Below are 17,586 nucleotides of genomic sequence, written 5' to 3'. Positions count from 1 at the left end.
CTGGTTATTTGGAAGAAGTATTTTGTAGGGGCAATGATTAAGTGATATCTGATGATTAATTCAACTCACTTCAAAAACGCAAGATGGATTCTCAATTCTTCCCCTCATATGTTGCTTGGACTCAATTTAGTTAAAGTTGTACAATACTTTCATTCGCCCTATACTTCACAACGCTATTTATTTCCATTATGACAGATACGATAAAAAGCAAACTTTAAAGCTCATGTTCCCTATCGATTACGAAGTCTATTGCGAATGTAAATTTCATGCTAACTTCCGATCCAAAGTGTCACTCGGTAAGCGAAGCGATTACGAAAAATGCTATTCTTTAATTTCTCCAGATAATTCTAAGTATCTCACAAAAATGTACATCAATATGAGCAACCTTTTTTCAACATGAACAATAACACTTGATTACAGTACAATTTAAAATATTTGAAATTTCCGAAAAATAATTATGAAACTTTATTATTTTTACTTACATAGACGCCCTATTAGCAACAGATGAATGGGGTGCTTTTTCTTTTCCGTTGATAGTAAAATTAACAATAAATAAAATTTTCAAATATAAAAACATAAAAATTATATATAAGACAATGGAACTTAAAAAATCGTGAGTTTCAGAGAGAGATTTAACTGAATCGTAACATTATTATTTTTCACCTTTTCTAAGTTTGCTCAACCTCATATTTTGCACTTACAAGTAACAACTTTTCAGAATTCTTGGTTTTACAATGACGTAAACCAAAACATGAAACCGGATGATTTGAATACAAGGTTCCACCACTGAAATGCTTTATAGACTTTTTCTTTCCTCTTCTTCATACCCAACGCTTCAAAATGAGATTTTATGAGATTATATTATTAAGAGGTCGGCGGAAAAAGTCTGTTCTGCCATGTATCTAATCGGCTTAAGAATAATTCATAATGAGAAGTCAAATTGAAATCGTAGGTTTAGGAATCCTCAGGAAAAGAAAACATCTAATTTTCTCAAAGAGCAACGTTTCGCAACTTTATTGTTGCTTTATCAAGCTCTGAAACACACAAAAAAAGGCAGAAATAAGATGAAGGGCAAAAATTCACAAGCTATGTGCCTACCTAGACAAAGATGATGTTTTTAAAATTCCTTCATTTTCAAACATACGCTGCACGGTAAACAATGCAGGTGGACAGCGACACACTCCCTCCGTCGTCAAACCGGGTACTGACAATCATATGGTTCAATTAGTTGAATAAAAACAACATTTTCTTTACGCAGAAGTCATCGAAAATTCGACGGAGGAAGCGGCGCCCCCAGCTGGATGTTTCAAATGTATAAACGACGTACAATTAAAAATGACGAACAATAAAATAGAACAATTATATATACAGAAATTTAAAATCTAAAATGAGGTTCACGATGTAAAACAACTTCTCTGGCGAGAGTACATATTTAAAATATTACTGTAAATTACGCTAAGGTTGGCACAATCCGTCCTCAGGTTCACAGTATTAGCCATATATATCTGGATCATCTCCTCTACGTTCCTTCTGAACCAATTCTGCTCTCTATCTAAAACGGTTGCTTCGTCGAATTTAAATGAGTGACCAGTCTCAAAATGATGCGCCGCCAAAGCTGTTTTATTGGGCTTGTCTTGATTGTGATTTTTACAGTCATTCCTATGTTGATTAATTCGAGATTTGAAGTATTGTTTGGTTTGACCAATGTAACATTTTCCACAAGAACAAGGAATGCTGTAATTTAAATTTATAATGTGAAGTCCACCAGATGCTTGTACACCCGTCTTAAAGATCCGACCCCATTGAACTCTCTCTCGAATTTAATCTACAGCATTCCTTGTTCTTGTGGAAAATGTTACATTGGTCAAACCAATTAGATGAAAAATTAGATGTTTTCTTTTCCTGAGGATTCCTAAACCTACGATTTCAATTTGACTTATTATTATTGAGGAATACGATTTTACTACTTCATTCATAATGAGGTTTCATTCGAAGCGATCTTTCGACTTGACTGAAATATTAGCTATTCATACAACGAGTTCAATGAATTTTACGTTCTTCGTCGAAAGAGGCCATCACAAAAAAAAGAATGGTGATCGATAGTGCATTCTTCGATGAAATGAATGAATTGAATACTGAAGGGACGATCAGGATATCGAAGTTTGAAATTGACAGCAAAACGAAGCTTATCGAGTATCTACGAGTACAATCACGAGGCTTTTCTTTAAAAAATATGTTAGCCACATTTTTCCGATGACACGAAAATGTGGTAACGTCAGAGATTTCTGGAAGACAATCACCCACATCGTACTGGCATAGATATATAAACATATTTGTTTAGAATTGATTGAAAGTATGGAAAGCATTATAAGTAATGTATGTATTAAATATGACACATGCCTCTAATTATTTTCACCTGTTGAATTTCTTTTACATAAAGTGTATAAAATAGTTAGGTACTACATATTCTAAATTTTGAATTCTGAATTGTTCTCTACTTACTCTTGATTTGGTTGTATATGTGTTCTGTAGATATGCTGGTCCAGAATATCCCTGAAGTATGAAGAGAATTCGCATTTGGAACACTTGAATACCTGAAAATTCCAAGGAAATTCATTTTATTATTTATAAAAATGAAAACCTAAAACTTGATGAAGGACGCGTCAATTCGAATGATGAGTAAATAAAAATGAAAATGTTCAGATGCATAGGTACACCTAGTACCCGGTACTTGTCTACAAATAGCTTCGTTTCCAAAGATTCTCTGATACGTCGTGCGTGTAATAATGATAAAAGTACATTATTCCACAACCATTTTCTTTCTCCACCATTTCGTATTTAATTAGATTTGTGTTTCCAACTTCCAAGAATGCAGATATTCTTTCCGTATATTCTCTATGTCTCAGTTGATCAAGCCATAATGTGAATCGTTATTGTTTTTGATCTGAACAGTCCGGAAGATTATCCCAAACAGGATCGAACCCACGATTGATAACTCAAAGAAGTGTGAACGAGATCTCTACTCAAATTCGAACACCCCCCATATACTCGTGGAGAATCTATACTAAATTTCTTATAAATAACTACAAGGTTAGTGTTTCTCTTTTCACAGCAGAATTTAAAGAAGAATGAAATAAACTGTTCCCTTAAAATCACCTGCTCATACAAAACAGTCAAGTCTAGTCAGCCCTAGTAAGCAGAAACACACGAATAAGAATAATAATTGAATTCATACCTAATAATAGTACAAAACTTACCTTCTGTTTTTGCAGTTTCCGGACACCTTGTCTTATTCTCACTTTTGGCTTGATGACGTCACTGCAAAAATATAAATTGGTTATTCTCTGTATTATTTCTGGAATGAACCGCATTATTGCGGCTTTGGTGAAAATTTTGAAGTCTCTTCGAAATTTCGTGATAAAAAAATATGATTACAAAAACAAAACTGAAAGAATTGTTCATGTAATTCCGAAAATACGTTAAAGAAGTATTATTACAGGTCTTCCAAAATTCTTTAATTGTTTTGATATATATATTTATAAGTTAACAGAACTAAGAGCCTTAACCTAGCAGTATATATTTATATATATTCAATTTATTTCGGATTTATATCAAGTTTCAATTAACAAAAAATTCTTATGTTTTAAGAATGACGTTATCTGCTTGAATTGTCCAACAAAGCATTTTCCATGTATCTGATTTGAAAATGCATGAAATACACGATTTTCGGTTAGAATAATCATAAGTTAGAAAATGAACATTAATCGTCAGGTGGCGCGAGGCGTGGAACGACCTGCATATGATTTGTTTTGAATATAAGTGGTAGTACCTATATGGTAGAAATCACTCACCTTTTTGGTATCATACTTGTTGGTCTCACACTTTCAACTATTTCGTAATTGCGATTTTTCCATAAACCCGAATTGTTTTTGTATTGAAGACGTAGGGTGTGGACTTGGGTACCGATGTTCGGTAACATTCCTTCTGTTGTAAACATTGATCTTTATGATCTTTTACTTTGAAAATTTGGGAATAGGTAGGTGGAGTTGATGAAGATGAATCGGATTCCGCTAATCCTTCATCACAGATGCCCGAATCTGGTGAAATAATCGAATTTTGGAGTTGAGTGTCCGGTGCTTGATGGGAACTATGTCCATTAAACATATCATCTATTTTTATTGGCTCCTGCGAATTCCAATCTGTCATATATTGGTCGGAATGAGATCGATTTATCTGCGTGGTCGATTCGGCAGAGACATTTGATTCACCCAATCCCAAAATCCTTTCAAATTCGACATCAGTGAGTTGACCATGAATCATTCCGAAGTTGTCGAAGTTGTTCGATGCGGAAGAGACTTTGGCTTTTTCCGAACACAAAACCTTTTCGCAGTGTTGGGAAAATGATTGCTCTGATTCGAAACTCACTCCATGTTTATTAAACAAGGAAAAATCAGGTTGATTGATATTGTTCGATTCAGCAAAGCTTTTGGTTTCTTCCAGACGCAAAATCATTTCCATTTCCTCATTGCTGAGTTGTTGTGGTGATGGCTGAAGTTCTAAAGTTCCGAAGATGTCAAACAATGAATAATCAGATTGATTCATTCTGTTCCCTTCGGCAGAGACTTTGGCTTTCTCCACACACAAAATTCTTTCGAATTCCTCATCGCTGAGTTGGGGAGCTGATTCCTGTGATTCGAAACTATTTCCGGATATGTTAGATTCAGAAAAGATTCCGGTTTCATCCAGACGCCACATCATTTCCAATTCCTCATTGCAGAGTTGGGGTGTCGATTGCTGAGGTGCTAAACTCATTCCAAAGATGTCATCAGACAATGAATAATCATATTGGTACATTTTATTCGTTTCGGCAGAGGCTTTTTCCGAACACAAAACCTTTTCGCTGAGTTCCTGTGATTCGATTCCCATTCCGAAGTTGTTAGACAAGGAAGAATCAGGCTGACAGATCTTGTTCGAGTCAGCGAAGATTTTAGCTTCTGCCAGACGCACAATTATTTCCAATTCCTCATTGCTGTTTTGTTGTGGTGATGGCTGAGGTTCTGAAGTTTTTCCCAAGATGTCAGAAAATGAATAATCAGATTGTTTTATTTTGTTCGATTCGGCAAAAATTTTGGCTTTCTCCACACACAAAATCCTTTCGAATTCCTCATCGCTGAGATGAGGAGTTGATTGCTGTGATCCGAGATTCTTCCCGAAAGTGTTAGTCAAAGAAGAAGCAGGTTGATTGATCTTGTTCACATCAACAGAGGTTTTGGCTTCTTCCAGACAACAAATCATTTCCATTTCCTCATTGCTTAGTTGGGGTATTGATTGCTGAGATTCTAAACTCATTCCGAAGATGTCATCATACAATGAATAATCATATTAGTTCATTTTGTAAGATTCGGTAGAGACTTTGGCTTTTTCCGAACACAAAACCTTTTCGCTCAGTTGGGAAGCTGATTGCTGTGATTCGAAGCTCACTCCGGAGTTTTTAGACAAAGATGAATCAGGTTGATAGATCTTGTTCGAGTCAGCAAAAATTTTGACTTCTTCCAAACCCAATTTCCTTTCGATGTCCTTTCTACTGAGTTGGCCAAGTGGTTCGGAACTAATTCCGAAGGCGTTAAACAGGAAAGCGTCCATTCTGTAAAGAAAAAAAAATAGGAAAAAGTACATAATTGGAAAGAGTATTTTCTGAACATCGATAATTATTTGATAAGAAAAGGAACAATTAACGTCTTACTTATGTTTTGTCCCTCAGGATGTTCATTTTCTTGTCGATATTTATGTAAAATACAAGGAATAGTATTCTGATTTCGCGCTTCGAATTGAAAATCATAAAACTGTTATTATGAGTTGTGTGTTTTCAATGAACGGGCTTATGAGGTACCTCATTACACTTACCTTTGTTAAAACTCATACATGTAAGAAATGAAAACGCAAGGTGTATCGTGGGCGAAAGCTTTTATTTACAAAGTAAAATGGCGGACGGTTATCTCGCACGTGGCGGTGCTCCAACGAAGGATCAGGAAAAAAGCGTACCACTCGGCAAGGAAGGTCGGGTAATTCTGTCTTATACCTATGCATAGAGAAAGCAGGTTACATAGAAGCACAGGGTGCACAGAGCATGGGTTCTATACTCTTATTCTTCCTTTGACATTCATCATCGGACATTATCATTATATTATAAAGGGGGTCAAAATTAACATTTGCTAACACGGCCATACTGACCATTGAAACGTGCTCGTTTCACTTATCTTAATAACAAGCAACATTGTTAAAGAGAACTTGTAAACATAAAAGAGTTTAATCTTGTGTACATGAATGAAAGAAAATCAAACCTGGCTAACCAAAAGAAACTATTATCAGACTATAGCATTGCTCAGAGGTATACCACACAGGACTTCGCCTAAGTCACGGGCATGCGTGTCAATACTACGGTTCAGATAAAATAAAAGCAAAACTAAAAACAATAAACTGTAACACCTGTTACACCAGAAAACAAAAATAAGCGAACCTCCCTGGTCTTCGCAATGACATTGAAACCATTCAAAGAAGCTAATATTTCAAGGCTATCAAGTTCGGAGCATATTAATTCAACTCAAATCGTATAAAACAGTATTAGATTTTGTAGTGCAATGATAGATACAAACATTAAACAGTTAACATTTTCACAGTTTTTGTTAGATACACTGTCACATTGAAAATTTCACAATTCACAAGGATCTTCAGGCCAAATTCTTAATTGTTCCTGGCCTGCCGTGGTCGTTCTATTCTGGCCGCCTATCCTTTTCAGTACATATCGATCATTCGGTAAGACAGCCTTGATTTCAAAAGGGCCAATAAATTTTGGCTTCAACTTTCCTCCATTAGATAGTTGTGTCACTTCCATTACAACTTTTTGGTTAACTTCAAACGGGTAACTAGCTTTTCGGGTTTCATCGAATTTCTTCTTTGTATGATTGGTTGCAACATTGAGCTTCTCCCTAAGAGCTCCTTTATTGACTTCTATTGGCTTTACTACTATATCGCTTAATAGGTTCATGGTAGCTGTTAATCGTTTATTCGCGTTTTTCATCAAAACAACTGGGGCATACCCTGTCGATTTATTAACTGTATTATTCAAGTCATCTTCGACTTTCGGTAGGGCTTGGAACCATAATTTCTCTTCCTTTTCATTAAGAATGCACCTCAATGCATTGAAAACAATTCTCATAACTCGTTCGACTTTTCCCTTTCCTCGTGGTAGTCCTGTGGCGATGAAATGCAATTTTACACCTTCTGTCTCAAGAAATTGCTTGAATTTCGATGATATGAATGCAGTTCCTCTGTCTGCTATTATTCTCTTCGGTTTTCCCAATTCGGCAAATGACTTCTGTAGACCTTTTATACTTTCTTCTGTAGTTCTCTGCTTCAATGGGCATAGTTTGATGAATCGTGTGAAACCATCGACAATCACTAAGATCTGGGTGCATCCAAAAGATTTCACTAATGGTCCTGCGTGATCTATGTGCCACGTATCCAATCGTTCAATTGGGACATCAGTAAGTTAACAAAAGCCAGGTCTTTTGCCAGTATGAGATTTGCCAACTGTGCAGGACCGGCAGCTTTGTACATATTTGCGAACGGTCTTACTCAGTCCTGGCCAAATCAAATCTTCTTTCATTTTGGCAATCATCTTCTCAAATCCTATATGGGAAGACTCGTCATGGTACAGCTTCATGATCTCCAGTCTCGCCAACTTTGGAACAAAACATCTGGCTGGATCAGTTCTCCTTGCCCTCTAATAAACGGTTCCGTCTTGTACTGAGAATCCCTCTTCATGTAAACTTCCATCTAGTAGTCCTATGCAGAAGGGGTCTGCCTTTTGCCATTCTCTGATAGATTGCGGAGAACCTTTAACATTACAGAGCGCCAGTATGTTGTTCTCACAGGGAAGATTTCTACTAAGATAATCAACATGCTTCATTTTTTTCACCAGGACGATATTCTATCTCAAAATCAAAGTCCTGCAACCGAATCCACCAACGAGCTACTCTTGGAAGCAATTCCTTCTTTAGGGCTGTGGCTCTTACGGAATTACAATCGGTAAAAATTTTAAATTTAATGCCATACAAGTAATTTCGAAAATAGCTAGTGGCCTCTACAATGGCCAGCGTTTCAAGATCATACGAGTGATACTTAGATTCTACAAGAGTGGTTTTTCGACTAAAATAGGCTACCGGATGTGTTTTTTTCTCCGAATCTGTTTGCATTAAAATTCCTCCAATTCCAACAGCGCTAGCATCTGTATGAAGTTCTGTTTCCCAATCAGGATTGAAGATCCTAAGTAGTGGTTTTTGCGTGAGTCGTGTTATAACTTCTGAGCGGATATTTTCACATTGCTCAGTCCATTTAAACTCAGAGCTTTTTCTTAGTAAAGAAGAAATTGGAGCGGTGAGTGTGGCAAAATTTTTTATAAACCTTCTAAAATAACTAGCAAGACCCAAAAATTGTCGTACACCTTTCACATCTACTGGTTGAGGGGTATTTTTGAGAGATTCTATTTTACTCGGACTAGGTTTTACAGTTCCTTTTTTTATTACTACGCCTAGAAATTCTATCGATGTTTTGAAGAATTCACATTTTTCATAATTTAAAGTAAATCCGCATTGAGATAATCGAGTTATAATTTTCTTCAGATTGTCGAAACCTTCTTCAATATTTTCACAGGGGCAAAGAACATCATCGACATAAACTAAAGCAATTATGTCTTTATAGTCTCCTAGAGCTTTATCAATAGCTGATTGGTAACATGGTGGCGAATTAATAAAACCAAAGGGCATTCTATTATACCTACTCATAAAGTCCATCAGGGGTTATGAAGGCTGTGATGTGTTTTGAACTTTCTTCAATTTCCATTTGGTGGAAACCTGACTTCATATCGAGCTTCGAATAATATTTGGCGTTTGCTAATAGGTCTATTTGATTTTGAATTCTCGGCAAAGGATAATTAATTCGAAGGACCTTTTTGTTCAATTCTCTATAGTCTACGCACAATCGTATCTCACCATTACGTTTCCTAACTAGAACAATGGGACTTGCATAATTTGATTCGCTAGGCCTAATGATGCCAGATTCTAGTTGTTTTTTGATTATTTCTTTAACTTTCGGTCGTTCCTGATAGGAAAAATTTCTAGCACGAAAAGCAATAGGATTATCCTCCTTCAATTGAATTTTCAATCTACCTGTGGTGACTGCTTCAGGTTTTGATTGAACTGACTCGTTTATAATTTTCATGATTTTAATCTTAAGTTGTTCGTCCAATCCTGACAAATCTATTCTTGACTCGGCTTTACTATCGATTGAGAGGACTTTGAAGGGTCTGAATGTAGTTTCAAAGTAGACGCAGTTTTTATCAACCTTTAGTTGAATATCTTTTTCTCTGAGAATATCCATTCCTATTAACGCATCAATATTTGTGTGAGGGATTATGTGATCACTAACAACATTAAATTCAATTTCTATGGCAAGTCCGCGTTTGTAAAATAGAATGTAAGTTGTTCCTATAGTTTTACATAATACATTTCCTATTCCTGAGATGAATTTCTGTTTGAGAACGATGTCGCAATTCAATTTCTTAGCAATACTTTCTTTCACAAGACTTATATCTGAGCCAGTATCTATTAAATATGAGATTTGTACGAAATTATCGTTATGTTTGAGTTCCCCTTCTGGATATTGGCAAATCTTTGAAGAACTTTTAGCGATCAACGTTTTGTTAAGCGAATTCGCATTTTCCCGTTTAGCGAAACAAAATTTTTCAAGATGTCCTTTTCTTTTGCAAAAATTACAAAGTAAAACTTGTCTCTCATAAGGAGGGTTTTGTGCACGTCTTTTTGTCGATCTGCAGTCATCTGCTTTGTGTCCTGAATAACCACATTTTCTATATTGACCATTGAATCTACTTTCTGTCTCTACTTTCATTTGATTTGATCTTTTTCTACTATTATCTGAGACTAGTGGAGCGTCGGAATCAAATGAAGAAAGCAATTTCAGCAGCTCCATCTCGTCCTCAGGTTCTTGTAATACTACTCTATTCTTTACTTCGGTATTAGTAATATCATGTGTTACCAAGCTCAAAACTATTTCCCAGGGAAACTTATTATAAAATTTCCTGATCGAATTCAACTTGACATGAGCATACTCTACTAATGAACTAAAATTTGCGCTACTTATCAACATGCTCTCTTTAAGCCTTGTAGCCGGAGTTCCTTTCTGAGGGAACGCTATCTCTAAATCCCTAGAAAATGTTGACCAATTTCTAAGAATCGGTTTCCAATTTTGATAAAATTTGGCTGCATGGCGTTTCAGGGCTTGCCCAGCTTTCAGTACTACAACAGTATCAGACATACCTGTTTCGAGTTTAATTCGATCTACTTCCTCAATCCACTCCTTGGTAGAAAAGGTTGTATCGTCGGGGTCAAACTGGGCTAAAGATAATTGTGCGGTCACCACGTGGTCAGTGTCGTTCCTTGAACTAGACATGTTGGCTAGCAGTTCCATCATCTTCATTTGAAGTTGGGCCTGGTTCTCCATTATCCGCATTACCGAAATGGCTTCACTTTCTTGGGGAGCGTTGTTGAGATTTTGCTGATCCATTTTGGCTTACTCTTGTAGATTCTCACAAAACCCAAACGATTTTCACTCACACAATAGGGTCCTCAATTTCTTCTTTCGAAGGAAGAAATTTAATCCCACTTCTGATGTAAGAAATAAAAACGCAAGTTGTATCGTGGGCGAAAGCTTTTATTTACAAAGTAAAATGGCGGACGGTTATTTCGCACGTGGCGGTGCTCTAACAAAGTATCAGGTAAAAAGCGTACCACTCGGCAAGGAAGGTCGGGTAATTCTGTCTTAGACCTATGCATAGAGAAAGCAGGTTACATAGAAGCACAGGGTGCACAGAGCATGGGTTCTTTACTCTTATTCTTCCTTTGACATTCATCATCGGACATTATCATTATATTATAAAGGGGGTCAAAATTAACATTTGCTAACATACATATGCTATATTGTTTGATAGTCAAAATGGAATGTGGTAGTGAAGAAGAAGAGGAAAACGCAATACAAACGCAACAAGAAAATCCCCAAAACCAATAATTGGTACTCAGAAAACTAATTCCTTAACAGTTGTACCTAGAATGAGAATGTCATACATTCATGTATCCCGACTAAATCCTGACACTACAGAGAATAAGCTGTGTGATTTTTTCAAACCGCATATACCAGACGTTAAATGTGAAAAATTGAAATCAAGACAACCGGAGATATATTCATCTTTCAAAGTTCCATTTCCGGCAGAATATTTGCAGGATGCCATGAGTGCAGATTTTTGGCCGGAAGGAGTAGCTGTTAATAGGTTTTTCTTCAAGCGTTACCAGTCGGTTTCAGTGCTTCAACAAATAAACAAAACGTCATCAGCTTCCAGGATAATAAGCAATGGCAAAGCTTTTCGAATGACTTCATAAATATTTTCAATATACATTTTCCCTTGAAATATATTACACTGAATACTCATTGATGCTAGAAGAGAATACTACAAGAACGAAATTAAAACCTCGGATAATAAGACTAAAGCCATGTGGAAAATATGCAATGAAATTAGGAATGAAGGCAGTTTTAAAAATACAACTTCTAAATCACCTCAGGAAACAGCGGATGATTAAAATGAATTATTGGTTCAATTGATCCCGAACATGATGAAAAATCTCAATAATTCAAAATTTGCTTGCAATATTGAAACTAATACATCTTTTTACTTGAAGCCCTTTACCATAGAGGAGATTGTTGAGATATTTAGGAAACTGAAAAGCAATTCAAGTTCTGGAATTGGCGAAATTCCAGTTAAAATTGTTGTGTTGTGTTGATGCTATCTCTTCAATATTGTGTCATATAGTGAAGGTTTGGGGTGTTTCCTGAGCAGCTCAAGCTATCGGTGATAATTCCAATATTCAAGTATGGGGATCCTGAGGACTGGAAAAACTATAGGCCTATAAACCTGTTGAATAGTTTTTCGAAAGTATTTGAGCTAGCAGTGGTGACTAGACTTCTGACATATTACAATATTCATGATCTTTTCCATTCGTCTCAACATGGATTTTTGAAAAATCGGTCCACCCAAACGGCTATATATTTCAATTCACTAATAATATTTTGAAGTTCTTGGAAAAAGGAATGTTAGTCTCAGGATTATTCATCGATCTATTTAAGGCATTTGATTGCCTGAATAAAGATTTCCTCATTGAAAATCTCGGAAAATATGGAATTGTGGGTGTTCGATATTTTCTCTTCCTCATTATTCATTATAATTTTTCTTTATTATTTCTCTGGGAGGAAATTCACCTCAGTTATTGTTTGTTCACTTTGGAATTTCTTATTAATTTGAATAACGCGGACTTGTTGAGGGTAGCACATGTTCGTGGTGTGATGTGGAAACGAAGTGTTCACGAAATTCGCTATCATTGCATGAGATAGCACTTTTCTACAGTCGATTTTAGTATTCGTTTGCTGATTGAATTTACACCAGTGTAGAGGAGGTCAGGAGGTGTAGTTTATCTACATTTCTTTTTACATATCTTTTTACATCTCTTTTTTGTAGATAAACTACACTTCCTTCACACTGGTGTAAATCAAATCGACATCGAGTGTAGAAAAGTGCTACACTTTTTATGCAAACGAAAGGACCTAATGATAAATGATATGTGTGAAGTTGCAGATTCGATCGAAGATACCGAGTCGACGAATTTTGTGGATGACACCAACATGACAACAATTCCGAAGGAATTGTCGTTCCAATAATGTGAGTTAGTCATGAACTATCATAGGAAGTCCCAGAGAAGTCGAAAAATTCAAGTGCAACTGTAGACCGGTTTCGGGATCATTTTCCCTCGTCAGTACAGTATAGCACTGAATCTCTCGATCGGAGGATGGTGGTCTTATGCGATCTTGGGACCTCGCTTTGAGATATTCTCATCACGATACGCCACCTGTCACGCAAAGACTGAACCAAACCTCACTTTCTCTGCAGACTCCTACAACAATTCATGGCTCCCAAGTTCAACTACTTCCCGCAGTCATCGAATGTGTAAACATTCATCAAGGACCACGGGCGAATTGAGGGGGTTGGCTCACTATGACCATACTCTGGTCCGGAGAATACAATACAAAAAGAAAAGAAGGAATACTGTATAGTGTACAGTACTCCAAGCGCCTAACCGGACGCATCGGAAGAATGAAATATTAATGGAAACAACAATTCCGAAGGAATTGAACACCGAAAAAAAAACAATTAATTAAGTAGAGATATCTCTGAAGTGGTTACCCAAACATCTTTTGACATATTCGTGGCTATGACCAATTACATCCACTAGATCCTTAAAACTGTTACAACGACCAAGCATTCTAATAATAGGGGAATTCCTGGAGCTGTTAGTATGCCTCAAAGGCAAGACGAAGGTTTCCAGCTGTCTGAATCTCCTCGAAGGAGCATGAAAGTTGACTCGCGATAAGAGTTACGATGATTCCAATTGATTACTTAATAGCTTATTTACGAAGAGTACGTCACTCATAATTCTGCGATTCTGCAAACTAATCATATCAAAGTGTTCCAACCTTATTATATAATTTTCTGGATCTCCCCTATTCAACCGTAGACCACACTTTGAACCTAGAAAACGAAGAAATCTCATCTGAACCTTCTCAATTCGGTCTATATAAGTGTTATATTGGGAGTTCCATACAATGGAAGCGAAATTCAACTTGCTGAACACATAAGCGTAATAAAGGGTAATGGAGGATTTATAATTGCAAAAAACACGACTTTGTCTCAATATGAAAACGAGCATGTGGCTTGACGCTGTTACGATATTGTCGATATGCAGGTTAAATTTGAGATGAGAGTCAAAAGTAACACCCAAATCGCGTACATGACTTGAACGCATCAGCGGTGTGTGCAGCGACAAGTATGTAAACAATATAGGATCGTTCCTCCTCGAGAAAGTAATCACATTCGCAAAATTTAAATATTTTTATTATATTATTTATGTATATTATAAATAATAACGGCCCTAGATGGCAGCCCTGGGGAACCCCCGATGAAGCCGACACGTACCGTGATTCGAAACCCTCCACAGAGACGTATTGCGACCTATTTCTGAGATAAGACTCAAACCACCGCAGGAGAGACCCACAGACCCCAACTCCATACAACCTTCCAAAAAGTCTACCGATACAAATCTTATCAAAAGCCTTACTAAAATCTGTATAAATGACGTCCACTTGAACCCCCTCATCCAGACCTTCCAGCAAGTATTCAGTAAAATTGACCAGGTTAGTTTAAACGGAACGACCCCTGAAAAAACCATGTTGCTCGGGAATAATCTGGGATTTGACAAGATGGAATAAATGGGGGTATATAAGGGACTCGAACACTTTAGCAAAAATAGAGTGTTTACTTATTGGTCTATAATTCTCTACCGATAGCCTACTTCCAGCCTTGAAGATAGGAACGACACATGCCAACTTCCAACGATTCGGAAAAACCCCAGATTTGAGAGATTTATTGAATATTATTGTCAACGGTTCAAAAAGAGACACAGTACATGATCGAATGAACAATGCGGGAATAGAATCTGGCCCTGGACTCTTATTAACATCCAGGAATAACAAAGCGCGTTCAACGTCCACGGTATCAATATTGATACCTTCCAACAGGAAGGAGCTGAAATCCTGCTTTCCATCAAAGTCAGTTCTACAATTTGGTGCAACGTGGACACTTTCGAAAAAATCCGCGAAAAGATTACTTATATTTTTGCCACCGCTTACAGTTTTTTCACGATATGTCATGCGGTTAGGACAGCTGAAAACCTTGTCTTTTACAGATATAAACTTTATAAAATTTTCTTGGATCAAATAATAAATAATAATAATAATAGATTTATTTCCACGGACTGAATACAATTCAATACAATAATTATAATCAACACAATTCATTTCTACCGGGAAATAAAGAACATTTGGAATAAACTGAAATTATAGTTAGTATAAGTTTTCCCTCTATAACCATTAAAGACGAATCTTGTGCATGGTTATTGAAGTCTGTAGAATTATCCTGATTGTAGTTGTTCCAAAATAGTTCACTGAGGGTTAAACGGCCTGGTGAAAACTCTCTGCTTCAACCAATTTATGCGTTCTTAACATCGATCAACTGAGCTGTTCGTTGTCGGGAATGAGATAAAAGCCAACGCTTAATGGCTTTCTTGAAATGTTGTAATGGAATTATTGACTGTATTTCCTGCGGCAACCCATTGTATGTCCTCGGGGCAAGAAACAGGAAGGACCTCTGACCAATAGTCCTGTGCATTCTTGGTACTTTATAGAATAGTTTTCTTGTTCCATAGCCATGAGATACCAGATCCCGACTACTTCTAGTCTTAAAGTGGTATAACAGAACACTAGCACAGTACAGCTGTCTGGGATCGAAGAGTTCAGATTCCCTAAAGAGACTATCTGATGGGTAAGTGATAGGTTTTCTCATAAGTATTCTAAGGAATCTCTTCTGAACCATCTCAATTTTTTTCAAGTGAACACTGGTGGCACACCCCTAGACTAAAATCCCATACGAGAGCAGAGACTGAACGAGCGCCATATATAAAATCTTTAGTTGCCTGGCATCACAAAATCCAGAGCACATCCGATACAAAGGTAGCAAGCTTCTTAATTTCTTCACTAAGGCATCGATATGGTGATTCCATCTCAAGCAACAATCCACAACGATACCCAAATATTTAGTTTCAGTGACCATCCTAACAGTAGCAACGTCAGTGTTCCGCAAGACAGAGAGCTCTGTGTAAGCCGGAAGACTAGATGTAACATTGGAAAAGGGCATTTAGACTGTTTTTTCGGGATTGTACGTCAGTAGCTTAGAGTCAAAATAAACTAGTACCTCTCTGAGATCTTTTTCTACAATGTTTTTTAGCTCCCACCAATCCACTCCTCTATAGAAAATTACCGTGTCATCAGCAAATGCAGTGATTTCCCCTTCAATAGGCAAAGACAAAAGGTCATTAATGTAAATTAAAAAGAGCAGGGGTCCAAGGACCGTCCCCTGAGGTACCCCATATTCGACCCTTGTTGTGATGCTCGCGACCCCGTCCACCACCACCCTCTGCTCTCTATTACTCAAGTAATATATCTTCAATCAGTTTATAAGCATTTCCTCTGAACCCAACATTTTCCAGAAATGTGAGCAGGCCACGGTGGGGGACAGTAGTGCCATATCACTTTCGATGGAAAGCTTGTATTTCACAAAATCACGTCTAATCAATCTTTTACACGAGTAACATAAAGCCTTGAATTCAATTAGATCGGATAGATTCTTATAAGTTTTCCATCTTCTGTGAATTTTATTTTTGAACTTGACTAGTTTGATTAACTCGTAAGAGTAATAAGGTGGAAAACGTTTGTTCACTTCTATCTTTGGTATAAGAAGATCAATTATAATACATCATAAAGTATATCATAAAAAGTATCCACAACCAAGTTAACATCATCACAATCAAATAAATCAGGCCAAGGAATTCCGGAAAGAGAACGATTAATTAAATCATATTTAGCACGCCTGTAGTTGAGCCTATAAATCGAATCATTATTTTTTAGCGAATCACAAACATTAATTTTCATAAAACATTCCAAAGAGGGGTGATATCCATCCTCGGGCACAACCGGTATGTCACATCTATGAACATTACTTATTAGTTCTGCGTTACACAAAATCAAGTCTAATATTCTACCACTGGAATTAGTGATCGAATTGAATTGTAATAATCCCAAGTATGAAAATGTGTCAATGAGTTCTTCCTGACTTCTGGTGACATTTGTAGCCTCGCAAATACCACTTATATTATTTTTAAACCAGCTTATGCCTGACAAATTGAAATCACCCAGAATGAGAACATTATGATCCCTCAATCTTAACATAACCTGAGATAAATTTTCTCGGAAAAGTGATGCAGCATCCGAATGCAGATGTTGGAATATAAACACAACAATGTGAAATTTTTACATTGTTTATAACAATCTACACCCAAACATCCTTAAGCCTAAGCTCACTTTTAACTGCCACAAAAACACCTCCTCCATCCCTTCGAGTTCTGGAGGCAGTAGCTCTATCTCTACGGAAGATTGAATAGTCTTCAAGGTCAACCACTTCACTGTCAAATATATTTGAGTTCAGCCATGACTCGGAGATGAATAACAAATCGTGATCGTTTGAACTAACATTTAATTTGAAATTATTTAACTTCGTTCTAAGTCCGCGAACATTTTGGTAATAAATATTCAAAGTTTTCATCATGAATCAGAATCCTTCTACGATGTGTGTAAATAAACAAAAACAAAAAAAGAAGAAAAAATTCTGCACACCCCACTCAAAGACGACTCAAGTCCGCCCTTTGATGAAACATGGATAATCCTCGAAGCATCGTCCCTCCGAATAAGAACATTTCCGCTCTGTGTCCATATACGTATTTGTATCCTCTTTCTCTT

General features: G+C 36.7%; 3 protein-coding genes across 3 annotated transcripts; all 3 read right to left on the bottom strand.

Annotated features, from left to right (window-relative positions):
* Nucleotides 1–3,111: 3,111 nt before the first annotated feature.
* On the bottom strand, nt 3,112–5,338 carry LOC123320463. Its single transcript, XM_044907797.1, has 2 exons — nt 3,852–5,338; nt 3,112–3,318 (listed from the first exon to the last, which is right to left on the bottom strand). The coding sequence occupies exon 1, from the start codon at nt 5,299–5,301 to the stop codon at nt 3,889–3,891; it is 1,413 nt and encodes a 470-aa protein (XP_044763732.1). The 5' UTR covers nt 5,302–5,338; the 3' UTR covers nt 3,112–3,318; nt 3,852–3,888.
* Nucleotides 5,339–6,567: 1,229 nt separating this feature from the next.
* On the bottom strand, nt 6,568–7,216 carry LOC123321000. The gene has a single exon (XM_044908501.1). It carries the CDS (start codon nt 7,214–7,216, stop codon nt 6,710–6,712), a length of 507 nt encoding a protein of 168 aa, XP_044764436.1. The 3' UTR covers nt 6,568–6,709.
* A 1,619-nt stretch (nt 7,217–8,835) lies between these two features.
* On the bottom strand, nt 8,836–10,641 carry LOC123320999. The gene has a single exon (XM_044908500.1). It carries the CDS (start codon nt 10,639–10,641, stop codon nt 8,836–8,838), a length of 1,806 nt encoding a protein of 601 aa, XP_044764435.1.
* Between the last annotated feature and the right edge of the window lie 6,945 nt (nt 10,642–17,586).

This window comes from Coccinella septempunctata, chromosome 9 (genome assembly GCF_907165205.1).
Source record: "Coccinella septempunctata chromosome 9, icCocSept1.1, whole genome shotgun sequence".
NCBI lineage: Eukaryota > Metazoa > Arthropoda > Insecta > Coleoptera > Coccinellidae > Coccinella > Coccinella septempunctata.
The sequence above is the reverse complement of the archived record's forward strand: the minus strand, read 5'-3'. Positions and strand labels throughout refer to the sequence as shown.

Coding starts and splice junctions, on each gene's coding strand:
- LOC123320463 (XM_044907797.1), bottom strand. CDS start 5,301: ATGGAAATGATTTGTTGTCTGGAAGAAGCCAAAACCTCTGTTGATGTG.
- LOC123321000 (XM_044908501.1), bottom strand. CDS start 7,216: ATGAGAATTGTTTTCAATGCATTGAGGTGCATTCTTAATGAAAAGGAA.
- LOC123320999 (XM_044908500.1), bottom strand. CDS start 10,641: ATGGATCAGCAAAATCTCAACAACGCTCCCCAAGAAAGTGAAGCCATT.